The sequence below is a fragment of the Conger conger genome, chromosome 8, assembly GCF_963514075.1.
Source record: "Conger conger chromosome 8, fConCon1.1, whole genome shotgun sequence".
Taxonomy (NCBI): domain Eukaryota; kingdom Metazoa; phylum Chordata; class Actinopteri; order Anguilliformes; family Congridae; genus Conger; species Conger conger.
The window spans coordinates 22,257,985-22,279,315 of NC_083767.1; the positions used below are offsets into that span (position 1 = coordinate 22,257,985).

Below are 21,331 nucleotides of genomic sequence, written 5' to 3' on the forward strand. Positions count from 1 at the left end.
ATAATGCAAGTACTAAGTTAAGGCCAAATGTTGAACGAATAGGCCTATGTGATTTTGTTCATTCATTTTGCAGATGCCCAGAAAATGGAGGCAGCGTGTGTTGCCCTTTCCTTCGGGTGGATATTTTGCTGAAAGACACAGGTGGAAGGCTACTCAGCACTCTTAACTGCTGCAGCATCCTGCTTGGGAATTTAAGCCTTGAGACCCCTTGCTTTTTGGCGACGGGCGACAGTCGAGCACCGCTCCGCTTTAGAAAGCCAGCGGGGTTCTAGGAGTGAAAAATGGGCCCATTTGGGCGCGTTTGTAAGGACTGTCAAGGAGCAGCACCTCTGGCCCGCTCAGTTAACAAATTGAATGTTTAATCTGGTGACATTCCTATCTGGGCCAAGGGCTAATGTATGTGTCTAAGAATAACCGAGGCAGAGGGGCGTGATAGATGGCGGGCTATTATAGGCGGTATTTAAATCTGAGAGGACAATTCCTTCGTCGTCTCGGAAGCTGACGCTTAGATTTTTTGTGCAGCCTGGGTTTGGGAATTGCCCATCTTGTGTGTGTGTTTTGTCTTGGGTTTTTTTTGTTGTTGTTTTTTTCAGTTTGTCAGATCACAGGGCACCCCTCAGCACTGTCACTCTGAGTTCCAGATTGAGTGGTACGGGATCTACCTGGAAATAACCTGACCTGCCGCACTATCATGGGTCAGGCAGCTCCATCCCCCCGGGACTGTCCTGGTCACAACATGGTGGCCAGACACTGCAGTGGAGATGCTAAGTGGCCTGGTGGCAGCTCAGTGGGGCCCCCCATGGCCTCCTTTAATCGTCTTCCTCTTAACCATGAGAAAAACCTTCGGCACTGGCACAAATATAATACTAATGAAAACAATAAATAACTTGGCGGCACATGAGGAAGAAAAATATAACGAGCATTCCTGGAATTCAGTTCGTATGTATGGCCACAGTCAATTTACCCCCCCCCCCCCATATCAGCCACCAGTAGCAAATGTAACATGACCCCTTCATATATATTTCCCAATTAATAATTCACAGCCTTTCTTTCTACAATGTCCTCTCATTACACATTCTGAGCTGTGCGTTGTATTCACCACTCAACCAGCTGTTCGGAGTGTAGTTCCTACTTCCTGTTTCACATTCCTGTCTGCTCGCACCTCTTTTTGTGCGGTGTGGTGTGGTATGGATGCTGGAAGTGGCATACGACTCCTCTCACATTCCGCAAATTGGATGTCAGCTTCCAACCCCTCCCTCCTGGGCCATCCTTCTCAACCTTTTCGAGTTGATCCGAATAGGAATTGTTAGGGTTTATCCATCTGAATGATATGGATAATGACAATGGGTCAGCTCATGGATCTTGTCTTTATTACAGCAATAGAGTTTGCAGTTTTTGCAGTTGTCTGTCTAAGCGAATAATTTTTCATGTGTTTTCATATACCTCTCACTAGTGCCTGAACTATTATAGTGTTGTAATCCCAGAGGATACAGTGACCACTAGGTTAGAAGTATGACTGACTTTCATTGGATGAAGCATATCGGCTGATCTACTCTTGGATCTGTACACGGTCAGTCACTTTGTGCTGACCTTTCACTCCTCAGTCAAAGGGCAGTGGATATCACTGCCTTGTTGAAGACTTGCACTGTGAAAGTTGACACTGGACTTGAGGGGCATCACATCCATATTGTTCTTCCCTGCTCTTAATATTTTGAGAATGCATGCAAATCAGACCTGGGTCAAATATTGTTATATTGTTTTGGATTCAAATAATTTTCTGTGCCTGACTAAACTTGTGCAGTTGAGTCAATCAAGAGAACCAGAAGCTGGAAGCTGCAGTTTTTGACATTATTCATAGGTTCCAATACACCAGACATGCTCAGTAAAGTGTAGAAAAGTATTTTAATTCAAAACAATTAAGTATTTGACGCAGGTCTGATGCAAATATACACTGGTGTTTTCCATCTGATGCAACACAGACTGATTCCATTTATCGAAGTACTGTCCTGCCATTGCTCTCTAGCTCAACATGTGCTTAGTTTCCTGGCGCATTAAAAGTGACTGACGGCATTGGAGTATGCGACAGTTTGGAACCCATTCCTCACTGATGATGTCACATATTTTATCCTCTCCCGTTACTTGCATTATGTCATAGGGTGATTGCAATTGAAGAAACAAATATCGACTTTGTCATGGCGACCAGGCCAAAACACAGCTGAGGTTGGACCAGAGGAAAGCCTCGGATAGAAGAGAGAGGGGAGTTCACTTCATCTGGAGTATCTGTTAAATACAAACAGGAGGTCTGTTTTTGGCTTGCAGAACAGAGAATGGCTGTGTTTTCAGACAGTTCCAAGCTCTAATTCCAAATGCAATTATTCAAAAACAGACAATAGTGGAACGCTAAAAAATGTGTTTTTTTTGTTGCTTTTTTTTTCATGGGAAAAACGGCAGTCATGGAATGACGATGTACAAACAAGCAACACATTTTCTCTATTCTTGCCCAGATGCTACACCGTGGAACCATATTGTCCGTGTCAAAAAATCTCAGCAGGACAAAAGCTCCGTGACACTACTGATCGCAAGTCGTAAAAACAGAATGGTTTCGGGACCATGGATGCGTGTACAATTTGTGTGGGATCTGTCACTGATTTTAGGCGCAGGTCACAGATTCCTTTCTTCCCGAATATTCCAGCTGTGTTCCATTTCCTCTTGCAGATCCGGTTTCGCCTTTCGCTCGTTCTTCACATTCCACAAAGCCGGAGAATCGCCATCCAGAAATTGATGGCCCTTCTATTGCAGCTATATGTTGTGCTGCACAGATATAATGTAATGTTTGCATCAACGCTGAATTATCATGATGGATCTGATTGCTATTAAACAATGTGTCAACCATCTCATCTGTAAAAGAAGGGTTTTATAGTCTCTGCAATGGTACAGCAGGAATGAGACATTTCTGAATGTGTTAGCATATGTAGCACATGGTTTAGAGCTTTTTACAGTATTAGCCTTTATTTGTTTACTGTGTTATTTTTGTTTTTCATCATTAGACACGCAACTGTCATCTTTTTTAACAATATATTATTTTCCTACCAGATGCCCTCACGTTGACATCTGTACAGTTGCTTACATTTTTACTGATTATGTAATCATCCAATTATGCAGTTAAGATATTTTCTGAAGAGGTTTGGGTTAAGTCTCATGCTCATGGGTACAGTGGCTTAAGTGTGTAAAATGTGCTGTCCCTGGGAATCACACCAAGAATGTCCAATTTCGGGCCTGCTTTTTACCTGCAATCTGAAAAGACAATGGAAGTATATTAATTATACACATTTACATACTTACAAAGAGAGATTTAACTTTTTGATTTCTAATAACTTTGCTCAAATTTGTTAAAACATGTTTATGTGGATTATTGAGTGTAGATGTGTCCATTTAAAATGAAATCTACGGCACAATAAAGTGTGCAAAAAGTGGAGGGGTCTGAATACTCTCTGAAACCACTGTATATGTGATTAGAATGTTGATGAAACAATCAGCACTGGTAATTGAAAGCAGTGGAGCTCTAGAAGAATTAAAATAAAAAATCTTCTAAGTGTTAATTGAGATTTTGGTGACAAGTGTCCACACACATATTGCACTGTGGGCAGTTTGAATAGGGGTGGTCCACCTGGCGTAAGTCATGGCACCTCACATTAGCAGGGGGTCTGGTTGTTCTGTGACTCCTAATGTTTTAGAAAGTCCACCAGTTGTCAAAGAGAGACCCACAGTGTTCACCAGGAAAGGAATTGGTTGGATGACTGCAGCCATGTTATGGGTCACAAGGAAAATGTCTGTAAGGCATGGCTTTGGAGTTAGTGCACTGATGGGCTGTCTTGCTTGGGTCGTGGAGATGCCTGTCATTTTGAGTGTACGTCATTTTCCCAGTGGGGACTCATAAGGCCTAGATTCAGTCTAACCATAATATTCTAACACCCTCATCTTCAGTCTTTAGTGAAATGATAGCAAAGCGTTATGTTATGATCTACTGCTGATCCAGCATGGTGCGAGAACAGCACCTTACTTCAAAACCTTTATTATTAGGGCCCGCTGTTAATCAATGAAATAGAGCTTATATTATAGCTTTTTCCTGGCGTCCATCCATTTGAAGACACAGTCACTGTACAGTAAGTTGTCTGCTGTGTTTACCTAATTTAATTTCACAGACTTATATGTGCTTGTATCTTTCCTAGTCTTTAATTCCACAGCAGTCTTTTCATGTTTTATTTTAAACTGACAAAGAAATGGATTCTTTAATATGCAATGGCTTGACATGAGGCAAGCTGTTACAGCATACTTCATGTGTGTGCGTACTCAATATTTTAAAAGTAGAAAATGAATTCTTCAAGAGGCTCTTAGCTGTATAAACTGTATTTGTGTTCCTGGGCAAAGTTTGGGGAATAAGGGATGGCAGTCATAATGTGGAAGAGAACAACAGCGAGAGAGATAGAAAAAAATGGTTGAGAGACAAAGAAGAGAGGGGAAGAGAGAGGGACAGGGGGAGAAAGGAGGGAGAAAAAGACAAAGATCCGTTCCAGGGACTGTTTTAGTGCCTCATCAAATATTTAGTTTGATTGTACATGGTCCTGTAATTGCCATCTCTGCTGGTGAATTATTGATGGAGAGTCTGAGCGGGGGCTCGGTCTGGGAGTGGGGACTGGCACAACCTCGAGAGGACCTGCACCGGCAGCACAGAGCTGAGGGCTCCCGAGGGGCCCGCGCACCCTCACTCCACAAACACACACACCCACACCCCCGTGAGCTCACAAACATACACACACAGCAAGCTCTCACAAACACACACACCCACACCCCCGTGAGCTTGCACAAACATACACACACGGCAAGCTCTCACAAACACACACACCCACACCCCCGTGAGCTTGCACAAACACACACACACACGGCAAGCTCTCACAAACACACACACCAGCACCCCCGCAAGCTCACGCAAACACACACACCCACACCCCCGCAAGCTCACACAAACACACACACCAGCACCCCCACAAGCTCTCACAAACACACACACACACCCCCACAAGCTCACACAAACACACACACCCACACCCCCGCAAGCTCTCACAAACACACACACACACACACACCCAGAAGCTCACACAAACACACACACCCACACCCCCGTGAGCTCACAAACATACCCACACGGCAAGCTCTCACAAACACACACACCCACACCCCCGTGAGCTTGCACAAACACACACACACACGGCAGGCTCTCACAAACACACACACCAGCACCCCCGCAAGCTCTCACAAACACACACACACACCCCCACAAGCTCACACAAACACACACACCCACACCCCCGCAAGCTCTCACAAACACACACACACACACACACCCACAAGCTCACACAAACACACACACCCACACCCCCACAAGCTCTCACAAACACACACACACACACCCCCACAAGCTCTCACAAACACACACACACACACCCCCACAAGCTCTCACAAACACACACACACACACCCCCACAAGCTCTCACAAACACACACACACACACCCCCACTAGCTCTCACAAACACACACACACACACACACCCACAAGCTCTCACAAACACACACACACACACCCCCACAAGCTCACACAAACACACACACACACCCCCACAAGCTCACACAAACACACACACCCACACCCCCGCAAGCTCTCACAAACACACACACACACACCCCCGCAAGCTCTCACAAACACACACACACACACCCCCACAAGCTCTCACAAACACACACACACACACCCCCACAAGCTTGCACACACACACACCCAAACCCCTGTGAGCTCACACACACACACGCACCAACACCCCCATAAGCTCACACAAGCACGTGCACACACGGACTGTACGCACATGCACACACGTGTAGACACACACATATAATTACACCTGCACCCCTGTAAGCTCACACAAACACACACATGTGCACCCTCATAAGCTTGCACAAGCATGTGCTCACATGCGCACACACACAGATACACACATGTACATATACAGTGCACACACACATATAAACGCATACACAACAAACGGCAAGCTCTCACAAACACACACACCCACACCCCCGTGAGCTTGCACAAACACACACACACACGGCAGGCTCTCACAAACACACACACCAGCACCCCCGCAAGCTCACGCAAACACACACACCCACACCCCCGCAAGCTCACACAAACACACACACCAGCACCCCCACAAGCTCTCACAAACACACACACACACCCCCACAAGCTCACACAAACACACACACCCACACCCCCGCAAGCTCTCACAAACACACACACACACACACACCCACAAGCTCACACAAACACACACACCCACACCCCCACAAGCTCTCACAAACACACACACACACACCCCCACAAGCTCTCACAAACACACACACACACACCCCCACAAGCTCTCACAAACACACACACACACCCCCACAAGCTCTCACAAACACACACACACACACCCCCACAAGCTCTCACAAACACACACACACACACACCCACAAGCTCTCACAAACACACACACACACCCCCACAAGCTCACACAAACACACACACACACCCCCACAAGCTCACACAAACACACACACCCACACCCCCGCAAGCTCTCACAAACACACACACACACACCCCCGCAAGCTCTCACAAACACACACACACACACCCCCACAAGCTCTCACAAACACACACACACCCCCACAAGCTTGCACACACACACACCCAAACCCCTGTGAGCTCACACAAACACACGCACCAACACCCCCATAAGCTCACACAAGCACGTGCACACACGTACTGTACGCACAAGCACACACGTGTACACACACACATATAATTACACCTGCACCTCTGTAAGCTCACACAAACACACACATGTGCACCCTCATAAGCTTGCGCAAGCATGTGCTCACATGCGCACACACACAGATACACACATGTACATATACAGTGCACACACACATATAAACGCACACACAACAAAAAGGACAGTTTCATTGTCTGGTCAGAATAGTACCTGTGGTTTTATGCTTCATAAAGCTGCCTTCTAAAAACTAGCTAGAATAATCAGTTCATTATTAGAAATTGGTGACCACAAACTAATTTGAGCTTCGGTGTGCATGCCCCGGATCAACAGTTCAAAACACTTAAGGGGGAATCATTTTTAACATTTTCATTGGAAGCCTGTTGGATCAACACATTGGTTAGTGCCATATGGCTTCGTAGTGGGTCCCGAAACATGCATGATTTAAGCAAAATCGACAGAAATGTGAATGTTTTAAAAGTCCTTGTCAGTACAAAGAGGCACCGTCACCACAATGTTAGTGCTTTGTCAGCTCTGATTTTTGTTTCCTTGTGTGAAAAGGCATCTGTTTTCAGCATAGCTGTGTAAATATTTTACTTGCTGAATACTGCTACAGGGCTGTATTCAGAATGCTGCACTCTGGTAGTGTGGAAGGATTTTCCTTGTAGTAAGTACAAGGTGTCAGTTACTTTTCAGTTAAAAGACTATGGCCTTCAGCCTAGATGTATATCTATATATACCATGATCTGTCAGTTTGCCTGTCTGTCTCTCTTTCTTTCTCTCTCTCTCTTGTTCTCTGTCTTTGTGTTTGTTTGTTGAAAAATCATTACCGTTGAATACCAAAGTATCAACCAAGTCATATTTTGTCTATGTCTTTAAAACCAGTCAAAACATCACCCTGATTTTACTATGGCACCAACTCAGGTCATGACCTCTCCACTCTGACATTATGGCTTGTGTTCCAGCTTGGCCAGGACTTTGACAGTGTCCAGCACTCGACACAAATGGCAAGCGAGAATTGAAAAGGCGGCAGCTTTTAAAAATACCCCTGCTGAAATATTGATGTGTTTTCTTGCCCGGTGTAATAAGTGAGAGACAGGCAGGGTTGATGGACGTGGCTTTGGGGTGGGGAGCTGGGGCAAGAGAGAATGACTTCTGGACTTTTTCATACATCCTGTGAGGCCAGTAGAGATTTGGTGTGTGCACATGTGGATACACACACACATGCTTGCACAAACACACACATACACATACTCACCGACGGGGATAGGCTGCCATGCAAGGCACTGTGGGGGGTTATATTAGGTGCTATTGGCGGTTAGATGTCCTGCTCAGGGAGACTATGACAAACCGGCAACCTTTCGACTGCCAGACAACCACTTTCACTTCCTGAGCTAATGTCACCCCTTTGACTGCTATGCAGTGCAGTTCTCACAGGCAAGACAATGCAGTGTTTACACTCCCTTTGTCTTCTTCCAGTAGGATAAAAGGGATGTTGTTGTGATGGGATGGGAATTCCAATTTGAGAACAAGGAAAATATGAGGATGAGAAACCTTGCAAGTGGTCCAGCAGATTGTATGAAATACAATCATTATCCCCTATAATTCTGTAACCCTATGAACTGCTACAGGTACAGGGGGATTGTGGTTGTGTATAGTGTTGATGTTGAGGATTGTCACTGTTTGGGCCAGAAGCAGAGCAGAACCATGAATTCTGACGTCCAAATCGCTGCCCCTGAACCTCCATCCGGCCGTGATCCTCCTGAGGGTTCATTTATGACGCCTTTCTTTGCAGTGCTAAGGATGTGAGAAATGTGTGTATGTGACTGTGTGTGTGTCTGTGTGTGACCATGTGCATGTTTGGGGTGGGGGCAGCTGCAATTCCTCCTGCCACAGTGCAGGCTGACAGGACTACACATTGCCCTTGTAATTGATAGCATGGTTTACAACTGCGACTCTGGCTCCCTCATTATCTGTGGCTACTTTAAGGGCGGGGGAAGCCCTGACTATAATAATTGAGCATTGGCTCAAGATGAACATTAATTATTTATGCTGTTTTAATAAGTTTTTGATGCCGAGGGATGAGTTGTGGCACAAAAGTTTCTCTGTTCCATGTCCTTGTGCCTACACTCCATTTTTCTTAAAGGTCTCGGAGCTCAATAAAGCTTTGGTTCTGTGTGAGGGCTAGGGGTCAGTAAGTGATGTGTTATTGGTCATACAGCCTGACTGTGTTGTGTTCATATGCAAGTGACATTTTTGCAGTGATTTATATATAAAATCACCCAGTCATATAGAGAAATATTCAATGTACAGACAATAAGCGCTATTTTAGCCTTACCACACAATGCATGCAACAAACACAATGAGCATGTCAAATACATTTATTTTAGTCTTACAGCATTTGGCTTCACATGTCACCATGGTAACTAGCACCTAGTTTTTACCTTGTCACCGGATCTTTTGCACTCTGTCACTAACAGACTTACTTCCATTTGTTTTCCTCTTGCAACGCTGCAAGCCTACACTTGCATTACCCTCAGGTGAAAGCACATTCAGTCCTTAGCACCGTGAAAAAAACTTTGCTTCATGACGCCCCACTCTCTTTGTATGTGATAATTGTGTTTTCCGGTGACTCGTCTGGAGTTTGTGCTAATTGCAATTAAAAACATGCCACCAATCTGGTGGAGGAAACGGAAGAGCTTTTTCCGAAATGTACCTCACAATACGGGTACATACCTGCAATACGGCGCCCTGCCTTCAAAGTGTCGGTGCTGTGCCGATGCTTTCATGCCGCTCCAACTCTGAAACAGGCCAGTAGAACGAGACAGGTGTGCAGGCATCACGCAACCGAAACACGTGTTAATGCTCCCGGTCTTCCTATGGAGATACGTTTGCATGTTCACTCAAACGAACATGTGAAAGAGCAAGCGGGTTTGCTAGCAGTAGCGTCTCAACTATGGAACTGAGTAACGTTTGATTATCCCATCGAAACCAGACTTAAATATCGCTCAGGCTCTAATTAGTACGGCTAGGCTTAAGCTAATAAGACACCATCGGCAATGTAAAATTCAACGTGAAGGGCTGCTCGTGCAGTACACCGTGTCTTAAAGCTAGTTGCTCGTCGTGGTGCAAAAAAATCGGTAGCAAGTTCCGACTAAGGGATTTGGAATGGGCTCAAACCTGCATACAGCACAGAGCAGGAGACTGGCGCTGCTAGTTTGTGCCACCGTTGCGGACCAGGGCGCATCGATCTGCCTCCTGCGGGTGAAGGCAGGTGCCCTTGGAGGGAAGCCGGCCTTACGACCGGATCATGTCCGCACTCCGTAATTTGTTCTTAGAAACGATCCTCCTCTGAACGCTTTGGCCAAAGGTACCGCACACCTCAGGCATTGATTCTTTGGGAAATTGTCAACAGGGGAAAGATGAACGGCAGTTCACTTGGCAATGAGGTGGTTTTAGAGGGAAACAAACACAGTAAATTAAATGCAGACAACAGGGCTTGGCTTTAATTTAGAGGATCTAAACCGGCTAGAGCTGTATATTGTGTTCTCATAGTTGATTATACACAGCTTATATGAACAGATCTGCCATCGGCCCTAAAAGTGGATATAGTACCATATTTTGCATCACACATTTTTTATTATTAAAAACTAATCTGAAAATACAGTTTCCAAAAAGAGCAGCAGTCTACCTCCCTCCCTTGCCCTCTTTCTGGAAATTGAAATCAACATTCAAGCCCAGTATTACTCCGTTAAGTAGTTACCCCTCCCCCTCCCCCACACACATACTTTCAGGACCCATGTATGTACTGTTCCAAAGGAACTGGCTTTGATCTGGCTCAGCATTTCAAGGAAACAAAGCAGGAAAGGATCTCACATTCCTTGTCAACTCCTGCCTGTGGTCAGATGGGGAGACACCAAACCACATACTGAGCATCCTTCTGTGGACCCCTGCTGGTTTATTTCTCTATTTATTTTGGAAGATCTTCAGCAGTGGTGAACCTATAATTATAACCTATGAAGGATAATTATCATGGATTCAAATATATCATAGAACATACTGAACATACTGAAAAATCATATATTACATATTACATATATTACACACATAAGCTTGAGGGTTACAACGGCAGACTCTGAGTTGTGGATAGTAAGAAGTATTTTAAATTAAGTCCCAAAGTTTAGCTGGAAGCACCAGTCGCACGGTCTTGAGAGGTCAGTGGCCTTCACAGTGATATTATACAGATGCTCGGCACATCCAATCAGATGCCTTCCCTGGGTTTCATCTGATTCACAGGCATCATTTTAGCTATCCCGGCCAGAAAGTGTGTCCCACATTCTACTTTCCATGGCATCTCAACCCTGTCCTGTTCAATTGAATCCCTGATAAATGCAGCATCACTCTAATATCGGAGCATGACGGCTCCAGTTACCAGCCCCCCTTGTCTCCTGCTGTGTTTTAATTCAATCCCTATTGATCTATATCTCTGCTCCCAAGGACTCCAATATCATGTGAATGGAGCTCAGGGATGGGTCCCCGTGTTATTGTAGTCTGTGGCCATAAAGAGCATTAGCTGCCCGCGGCGCTAGCCAGATCAAGTATCAATCGATGCGGGCTAAATAGACCACTAGGCTGATTTATTTTTTTATTTTTTTATCACTGTACGCTGTGATTACAAAATGATCATATTTCTGAAGCAACGGGGCACTCTCTCGCTTGTCTCTTTCTCCAGCTCTGTCGCTGGAATGTCCCCGAAGGGGTGCCGCGTGTGCGAAAAATACCGATACCCTTCGCCTCTGCTTTAAGAGCGAGTTTTGAGAAGGTTGCAATTAGACGGCGGACGTTTTTTACTGTCTGTTTGTTGCTGTCTAATTAGGGAAGGATCGATGGTGGTCGCAGATGGGCCCTGTTAATATGTATCTCTGTGAATGGATACCCTCTCCCCATCGGCCCTAAAAAAAGAGGGGGGGTTGCAGGTTTGTTGCAGAGGTTATGCTGTGGTTAATGTGACATGCCTGTCCGTGACCTCACCAGTCGTTAACGCCCGGGATTATCACCAGGATAATGCAGCGTTTGAAGAGGGGGTGCTCTGCCAGAAAGAATCGAGGGCAGGGGTGGGGGGGAGTTCTGCAGTTGGGTAGATGGACACAATGAGATTGGAGGAGGGTGGGGGGGGGGGGGGGGGTGGTGCAGCACACATTAAGGCTGCAATTCATTCCGCCATACTCTACACAGTCTGCCTCCCTAGTGGCCGTATTTACCGTGTCCCGCCCTTGTCAATATACATTTCACAATCAATACCTCTCTGCAGCAGTAAAAATAAGAGTAATTCAACAACGCGGGAGACCTCATATTTGTCAGCTGGAATCGCACCAAAATTGGAAACACCTGCTAGCAATTGTTACGCAGGTCAAGTGAGGGTTGACATAGCCAGTCTCGTTTCTACAGTACCAGTTCCAAGTAATTAAAGCAGGGAGAAGGAAAGGAGAATTTTATTCACTGGAGTCGTTTCCTTTTGTGTCAGTGTGGACCAATATCAGTGATTAACACAGCTGCATTCCCTGTGCAATAAATGTCTTGCAGCTAAGATTTGTTTCTTTGATTAACACACTTGCAGTCTGTGGACAGTCATGGAGGGATGTGCACGATGCTGTAGTTCATTGGTTGTCCATGCCTCAGGGGGTCATGGTTATGACAGGGACACTCTGTTGTCTTCCCAAACCCCAGGTATGCGACGGAATTACTCATCACATCAGGTTGTGGTCATTTTGGCTTAATTGCCTATAGGCCGACATCTTCCAAGGGTGTATTGTACCTAAGAAAGAGCAGAACGTCTCACATAATAAATCGTATTTCCTGTTAAAAGCAAAAAACCTCTTCAGATATTTGCCCATGATATTTGATCACTGTTATGGATTAAACTTCGGAGCTGAGCATTAACATTGTGCCTTTTGTTTGTTTTTGTTTTTTGTCTTTCAGATTCTTCCTGAAATTCTTCCTCAAGTGCAATCAGAACTGTTTGAAAAATGCAGGGAACCCAAGGGATATGCGGAGGTTTCAGGTAGGAACCCATCGTTTTACCTTTATTCCTCAACCCTTTAAGGTGTAAGATCCCAAATATGGAACATTCTAATGCTGATATAACAATCACGACTGGTAATTGAAAGCAATTGAGTTGTAGACGATTGACTGTGTATTTTGAAAAAACATTCCAAAAAACAACTCTCCAAATGGTTAATGGCCCTTGCATCAGCATTCCCTTTTTTTTAAACTGAAAAATAGCAGTTAGACTCAAAATATGCATACTTTTACCAAAATTGCGATTGTTTTAATTGGATCAGTATGGAACACAAATAAAAAGCTCCAGGATGATATGAAAAGCTCAAAACCACAACAAATATATGCATGGGCCTTTAATAATGGTGCAGCTTAAAGCACATGGGACTAACTCCGGAAAAGTGATCATTCATACATATCATGTGCACACCAATTAAGTTGGTCTTAATGGATTAAATGTAAATATAATCAATATGTAAATGTAAAAAAAAAAATTATGGGTTCTCTTTTTGTCCAAATACTTTCCTGTGGGTTTTATTACAGAATGTTCTTGGAGTACTCTATTTTTCAAAAATAGAATGTAGCCTGTTTCTTAAAAAAAAGATTTAAATTAATATAATTTCTGTTATATAGTGTGTTGCATTTGATTTGTTTGTACAGGAATTAAAACTGAGGTAATGGTAAGGGAAGAAAAAAAGTTAAAACCCAGATAAAGTTTTACGAGAAAAATCATGAAGTGAGTGTCTATAGAAATTAATTATTTTCTTAGTGATGAGGAAAGAGATGGCAGTCTTTCAATTGATTCCTAAAAGAACTGATTGGTAAAACATAGATTCTCAATTGACAGGTAAAAGTACAGAACTATCAAATGATGTTCTTCTTCTATGGTCTCAATATTAAACAAAGTTTTTGTGTGGGTGCTATCGAACTAAAGCACTACAGTTGGCCTCGGAGAAGTAGGTCTTTAGTGATGGCATGCGTGATTGTCACACTACATAGGACTCTGGGAATGAGGAATTGTTGCTCCTGTGGTTGACTTGCCATCTCAGAAGTAGCGGCTGGCTGAACATGCTTTTGAAATTCACACATGGTCACATTTGAGGATTGAGGCAACAAATATACAGTGGCTTCAGAAAGTATTCAGACCCCTTCACCTTTTGCACACTTTATTGTGTTGTAGATTAAAATTGCTATTTTTCTCCATCAATCTACACACACTCAATAACCCATTATGACCAAGCAAAAAATGTATTAAAAATCTAAAACTGAAATCTGTCTTTACATAAGTATTAAGGCACTTTGCTGTAGTACTCCAAATTATGGTGAGGTGCATCCTTGGGATGTGCCTAGAACTAGAAATGTAATTGATTAGATATAGTTTAGAAAGGCAAACACCAGTGTGTATAAGGTCCCACAATTCACAATGCTTGTAAGGACAAAAAGCAAGCCATGAAGTCCAAGGAAAATTGTAGCGAGGCATAGATCAGATCAAGGGTTTACAACTATTTATGAAGCTTTAAGTATTCCTGGGAACACAGTAGCCTCAATAATTGTGAAATGGAAGAAGTTTGGAACCACCAGTAACAAGAAGGGCCTTGGTCAGGGAGATGACCAAGAACACAATGGTCACTCTAACAGAGCTTTCGAAGTTATTTGCAGAAAAGGGAGAGCCTGCTGGAAGGACAACCATGTCAACTGCACTTCAATCAGGCCTTTATGGTAGACGGAAGCCACTCTTGAGGAAACGGCCTTTGACAGACTGAGCTTTGGTCTGATTAGACAAAAATGTTACTCTTTGGGCATAACTGCAAGCACTATGTCTGCCAAACACCAGGCATTGCTCATCACCTAGCTAATACCATCCCTAAAGTGAAGTATGGTGGTGGCAGCATCATGCAATGGGTTGCTTCTCAGCGGCAGGGACAGGGAGACTGGTCAGAATTGAGGGATGGATGAATGAAGGTTGAGAGAAGGATGAATGATTGTTCACCTTTCAGCACGACAATGACCCGAAGCATATAGCCAAGACAATTTTGGAGTGGCTTCAGGATAAGTCTCTGACTCCTTAAGTAGCTCTTCCAAAGCCCAGACTTAAACCTCATAGAACATCTGTGGAAAGACCTGAAGATGGAAGTTCACAGAAGCTTCCCATCCAAAGCTGTAATAGCTCAAAGCTGTAATTGCTGCCAAAGCGGCTTCTACAAAATACTAAATAATGGTCTGAATACTGAGTATTCTTTTACAGTACAGTTTTACTGTTTTGCTAAAATTTCTAAACAGATTTTGACGATGTCATTATGGGTTATTGACCGTAGATTGATGGGCAATTTTGTATTCATTTATTTATTTTTAATTATTTGTATCCGATTTTTTCCCTTTTTCTCCCAATTTGGTAGCCAATTGGACCCCGTCTGATTCAATTAGAGCTAGTATTAGATACACCACCCACACCCCGTCCCTCGGCGGCCAACGGGAGAGCGACACGCCTTCTTCAAGCCGTCACGCCTCCCAAGCTGTAACCGTGATTCCGAGGCGCCCGAGGTGCTTGTTTCGTGCGGCTATCTACTAACCCTGCCAAGTCCCTCCCTCTGGAGCAGCGAGCCAATTATTGCTGCTCCACGTGAGCCGGCCAAACTTGGCTTTTGGCAGGACCGAGAATCGAACCCCGGTCCCCGGTGTGCAACTGCAGCGAACTGCAACCGCGAGTCTGCTGCGTCTTAGCCTGATGGGCAATTTTCTGATGTACATTACATTACATTATTGACATTTGGCAGACGCTCTTATCCAGAGCGACGTACAACAAAGTGCATACCCATAACCAGGGATAAGTTCGCTGAAAGACCCTTGAGGGAAGTACAATTTCAACTACTACCTGTACAACAAAGATAAGGACGAGGGCCTTTTTTTTTTTTTGAGAACAAAGAAACAAACAAACAGAGTAAAAGTGACAAAAGTTAACTATCCAAACACTGCTTACCTAGCCAACTAAAAATACCGATACACAATGCAAGTCACAGAGACAACAATTAAGGTTCACAGGGAGGTAGGGAGGGATGGGGAGAGGTGCTGCTTGAAGAGGTGTGTCTTCAGCTTGCGCTTGAAGGTGGGGAGAGATTCTACAGTTCTGACCTCAACGGGGAGTTCGTTCCACCACCGTGGAGCCAGAACAGACAGTAGTCGTGAGCGTGAGGTGGAGGTTCGGAGAGGGGGAGGTGCCAAGCGGCCTGTGGAGGCTGAACGAAGAGGTCTGGCAGGGGTGTAGGGTCTGATGATTTTTTGTAGATAAGCTGGGGAAGACCCTTTAACTGCTTGGAAGGCTAGCACCAATGTTTTGAATTTGATGCGAGCCATGACAGGCAGCCAGTGGAGGGAAGTAAGCAGGGGGGTGACGTGTGAGTATTTGGGAAGGTTGAAGACCAGACGAGCTGCTGCATTCTGGATGAGTTGGAGGGGTCTGATGGCAGACGCTGGGAGGCCAGCCAAGAGGGAATTGCAGTAGTCCAGACGGGACAAAACCATCGCTTAGACCAGGAGCTGGGTCGAGTAGGGTGTGAGAAAGGGGCGGATTCTCCGTATGTTGTATAGGAAGAACCTGCATGACCGGGTCACCGCCACAATGTTCTCGGAGAGGGACATTCTGCTGTCCATCACCACACCGAGGTTCCTTGCACTGGGTGACGGCGTGAGTGTGGTATCCCCGAGGGAAATGGAGAGATCCAGATGGGGAGAGGTTTTAGCAGGGATGAATATCATTTCAGTCTTGCCTGGGTTGAGCTTTAGATGGTGGTTGTCCATCCAGCTCTGGATGTCCCTCAGGCAAGCAGAGATACGGGCTGAAACCTGCGCATCAGACGGCGGGAACGAGACGAAGAGTTGGGTATCGTCCGCGTAGCAGTGGTAGGATAGCCCATGTGCAGTGATCACAGGGCCAAGGGAGCGAGTGTAAAGAGAAAAAAGAAGCGGGCCTCGGACTGAGCCCTGGGGAACTCCTGTGGCGAGGGGCCGAGGTGTCGATACCGAACCAGCCCAGGCAACCTGGAAGGAGCGACCAGAGAGGTAGGACTCAATCCAGTCCAGGGCTGTGCCACAGATGCCCGTTGCTGACATAGCAGGCAGGAGGATGGAGTGATCCACAGTGTCGAAGGCAGCAGAGAGATCTAGAAGAATGAGGACAGAGGAGAGGGAGGCTGCTCGTGCGGCATGGAGTGACTCACTGACGGAGAGGAGCGCAGTCTCTGTTGAGTGGCCTGATCTGAAGCCAGACTGATGGGGGTCTAGCAGGTTTTTGTTAGAAAAGAAAGAAGAAAGTTGAGTAGAAGCGGCTCGTTCTATAGTTTTAGAAAGGAAAGGAAGAAGAGATACCGGGCGGTAGTTCTGGATGATGGAGGGATCCAGAGTAGGCTTTTTTGATGTACTTTCTGAAGCTGCTTTAAATTCTTGTTTCTATCTCTCTGTCTCTCTTCCAGGTGGTGGTGTCCACGACAGTCAATGTTGACGGACATGTCCTTGCTGTCTCCGACAACATGTTTGTCCACAACAACTCCAAACACGGCAGACGGGCACGTCGCCTGGACCCCTCTGAAGGTAGGAAACCACCACCCTTCCACCTTCATGTCAACTAGAGGCAATTATACCTGATCTTAGGTGGACATAGTGGTTCTCTCTCCAACTAAATTCATCCCCATTATCCATTTCTGAGAAGGGCCAGTATATTTAGGGGTGACTGGAATGCTTAATCCTTAAGCCCATGGAAGCTGTTGGGTTTGATGAAGAAGGTTGGCCACTTCATGAGTGCTTACTGTGTTCAGTCAAATGCTTTCCCTCCGGTTTTTTTTTCCTCAATATCTTTGTGTGGAAGGGCTCCAGCTATTCCACCTCTCCTACCGTGTGTGGACAGCTATTCCAGCTCTACCTATAAAAGAGCTAAGATAAATTAGTTTCACAGTTTAATCACCGTAAAATCACACCCGCTCTCAGTGAGAAATTGTAAGCAATACATCTAATTGTTTTTTTACTGCTATTTTAAACATCTCTTGAAGGAAGATGGGTGAGAATTAAAGTTTTTTGGAAGACAAAAGTGTCAAATACACAGACATATTGGCCAGTCAAACAGACTTTTTTCTCAAAAGATAAATCTGACACCAGCTCCTGTGTATGCCCTTCACTCTCCAAATCATTCAGATGAGAACTTTTACTGTGGTTTCTTTGACCCAATGTTTGCCAACTGAGCAGAAGAAGGCATTGAAGAATTACTATAAAATGTAATGCTAGCCGAATAAACAACCCTTTATATTGTAACAAATCAATGTTAGACTAGACAGACATTACCTTTACACACCTATACCTATACTTTATCCAAAAGGAAATCCAGCGAAAGAAAAAAAGGAAGGATATATAAAGTCATATAGTCATGAAACCTGTGAACACTCATAAACCGATAAAAAGTAGGTGGAATTACTAAAGCAGATACTTTCTCTCTGCCATGGCGGTATCAAGGATTAGCAGTGCTAAGGGTGCAAATGCGTGTCTCTCCATTGGTACGGCTCAATCCAACAACTCACTCTTTCCTTTCCTCGCATTTCAGCATTGCTGGAAGCGTGAGTGACCAGACACACCTTAAGGTTTTATCTCTCTCTTTCTCTCGTTCTCAGACAGCTCTGATGTCTAGCTTTCAGCTGTCTGAAAAATCCAACATGGGCTTTTCAGAACAGGCCGTCCGCGCCCCCGTTATCTGATGGAGAATTTATGTAGCTTGTCACAACCGACATCGGCGGCGATGGCTCTGAACAGCAGGCAGCAAACTGTGGTCAGATGGGCCAGTGTGTCAATCGAGTCTCAGCTGGAAATCAGTGGTGCAGGCTTTGGGTCTAGGGCAGTGGTCCTCACTCGCAGTTAATTACATCGTTAACTCACCTCACCTGGTTTTTTGGGTCTGAATTGGTTGCTGATATTAATGCAAAAACAAAAACCAGCACACCCTGCAGTTCTCCAGGACCAGGACTGAGGACCACTGTTCTAGGGAGTCTGCAGATGGCTACAGCACTGAAAAACCGAAAGTTCAAACATTTGAAATTCTGTAGAGACTTTCTGGTTGTAAATGTATCGGAAGGGTCAGGACCATTCGAAAACAGTATGTCACACTATCAGTAAACAATGTGGTTTCCTTTGCAGAGTGAGAACAGACAGTGGAATCACTGAGCTAACATTCAAAATAACTGTAGTGATTAACGGGCCAACAGGAGAACATTTGTGATTGCGCGTTTGTGTTCATTGTGGTTGTGATTACAGCGATTATCGCTGCAATAATCACTAGTGTCTCCCTTTTGTTCTTAATTTACATAAGACATCATAATCAAGGGAGACTTGCAAATATATTCACACAAGCAGTTAGAACAGTCAGACACAAGAGTAAAGCAGGAGCTTCATAGAAACATGGTCACTGTGGATGATGGTTGACCACACTTGTCTGCAAAAGAGTTTCATGTCCATGATTTGTCTCACATCAGTCTTCTGTTAACAGGATGGATAACTATTATTGAGCAGTTTCCATGGTAGTATGTGGTTAGTTAGTCTAACTAACCACTAACGCCATTAGTTTGGTGTAATCTTATGAAAATATGCAAATATCAATTAAAAGACAGAAAAGAAAAAACTGGTTGTTCCACCCAAAGTAAAATTGCACGCTGGTCCTGATCTAATTGATTCTAATCATTGGATTGTTTGTCTCAGAAGTAATGTTCAATTGCATGATATTCCAGCACATCTGTATTTCAAGGCAATATACAGGTATATAGCTCACATTTTCACATAGACTCAATTCAGATGGCTGATCTGTGTGTAAACATCTATCTCTGCCTGTGTATCTCCGAAGCAGCCACGCCCTGCATCAAAGCCATCAGCCCCAGTGAGGGGTGGACAACGGGGGGCGCCACCGTCATCATCATCGGGGACAACTTTTTTGACGGGCTGCAGGTTGTCTTCGGCACCATGCTGGTCTGGAGCGAGGTGGGTCTGCCCTGGGTCGCCTCATGGAGGCAAGAGGGTAGAAACCTGAGGGTGTAAAGTTTATTGTGAGTGTTTACTGAGTGTTCTTCCTGCGGTCCTTGCTCCAGACACAGTCCAGGATGTGAGGGCCATCTGTTTGAGGTTGTCAACATTAAGACAATCCCTGCTGAAAAATCTCAGCTACCAGCTCAGACAAGCTACCGGCACTAGCTGGTTGATCAGCTCATACCCAGCTAGACCAGCTATGACCAGCTTGATTAGCTCAATATCCAAGCCGGGATGTGTTATCATAACCGTATTTTAAAACTCCTTGACCAGAAAGTTTTTTAATGTAATGGTATCCACGCTTGATTGTGGAAAACCATTATCCTGAGGGGTACAACACCTATAAACCAGTAGGTGACTGACGCCTGAAATAGGTATAAATAGGTTTTAATGTTACCATCCTGTCGGTGTCTCTACTTACAAGCCCGAGAAGCTCAATATATTAAAATGGATATTTTGGCTCCTGTCATAAACTTACTTTAATACTCCTGGACCAGACAGTTTTGTAATGGTATCTACTCTTGATCGTGGAGAACCATTATTCTGAGGGGTATGACAGCTTTAAACCAGCAAGTGACTGACCTAAAAGATACAAGTATTAATGTTACCATCATGTCAGTGGCTTATATAATTAAGCCACTGATATCCAACAGAAAGCATGGAAGCTGAAGCTATAATAAGTATGAAAGAGCGAATATCATCTGGAGAAAGAATATCAGCTCACTCTCTACTGAAAGTGGAGCCAAGAGCAGTTTTCTTGTAACCCAAACACACACACACAAACGTGCACACACACACACCTACGCACACACACGGACACGGACACACAGCAGACCTTCTGCCTTGAGAGCGGAATCTTCAAAAATCACATTGATTTTCTCCCCTTTACCCTTTACCTGTGAGGGGGATATAGCTTGCAGCACAAATCTGTGTGTTTATGAAATATTAAATATAGCCCATGCTGCACACCTTCCAGATAGAGAACTGTGCTCTGCACATAGGAGGGTAGGAGGAAAACTGATCTCTAAGGTGCCTAGAAAGCAGAGGAGGGGGAGGATCTCTAACCACTCTACCTTGGGCCACTATTTGTGTTATTTGTGTGTGTTTTTCAGATGTGGAATGCAAGGACAAGGCTGTGAATTTGCTCTGTTTAAAGACTCTGTTAAATTAAGTCAATTATCTTATTACCATCAGAGTAATGATATTTGCATTCATAAGTTGTGGCATTTACTGTATATTAGTGGTTTATGAGTACTAATATCTATGGATGGTGATAATTGTACTTGTCTTTGAATAGTTTTGCTTCTAGTAACAATAAAAAGTAAGTGGACCCAGCTTGACTATCTTGAAAATTGAG

At 44.5% G+C, this 21,331-nt stretch overlaps 1 protein-coding gene across 1 annotated transcript in view; it reads left to right on the plus strand.

Annotated features, from left to right (window-relative positions):
• The window catches only part of LOC133134746 (transcription factor COE3-like), a 132,023-nt gene that overhangs the window by 70,820 nt on the left and 39,872 nt on the right, over window positions 1–21,331 (plus strand). Inside the window, exons 7-9 of the mRNA XM_061251099.1 lie at window positions 12,847–12,928; window positions 17,391–17,508; window positions 19,799–19,929. Coding sequence (XP_061107083.1) covers window positions 12,847–12,928; window positions 17,391–17,508; window positions 19,799–19,929 — 331 coding nt within the window. The remainder of the gene's footprint in view (window positions 1–12,846; window positions 12,929–17,390; window positions 17,509–19,798; window positions 19,930–21,331) is intronic.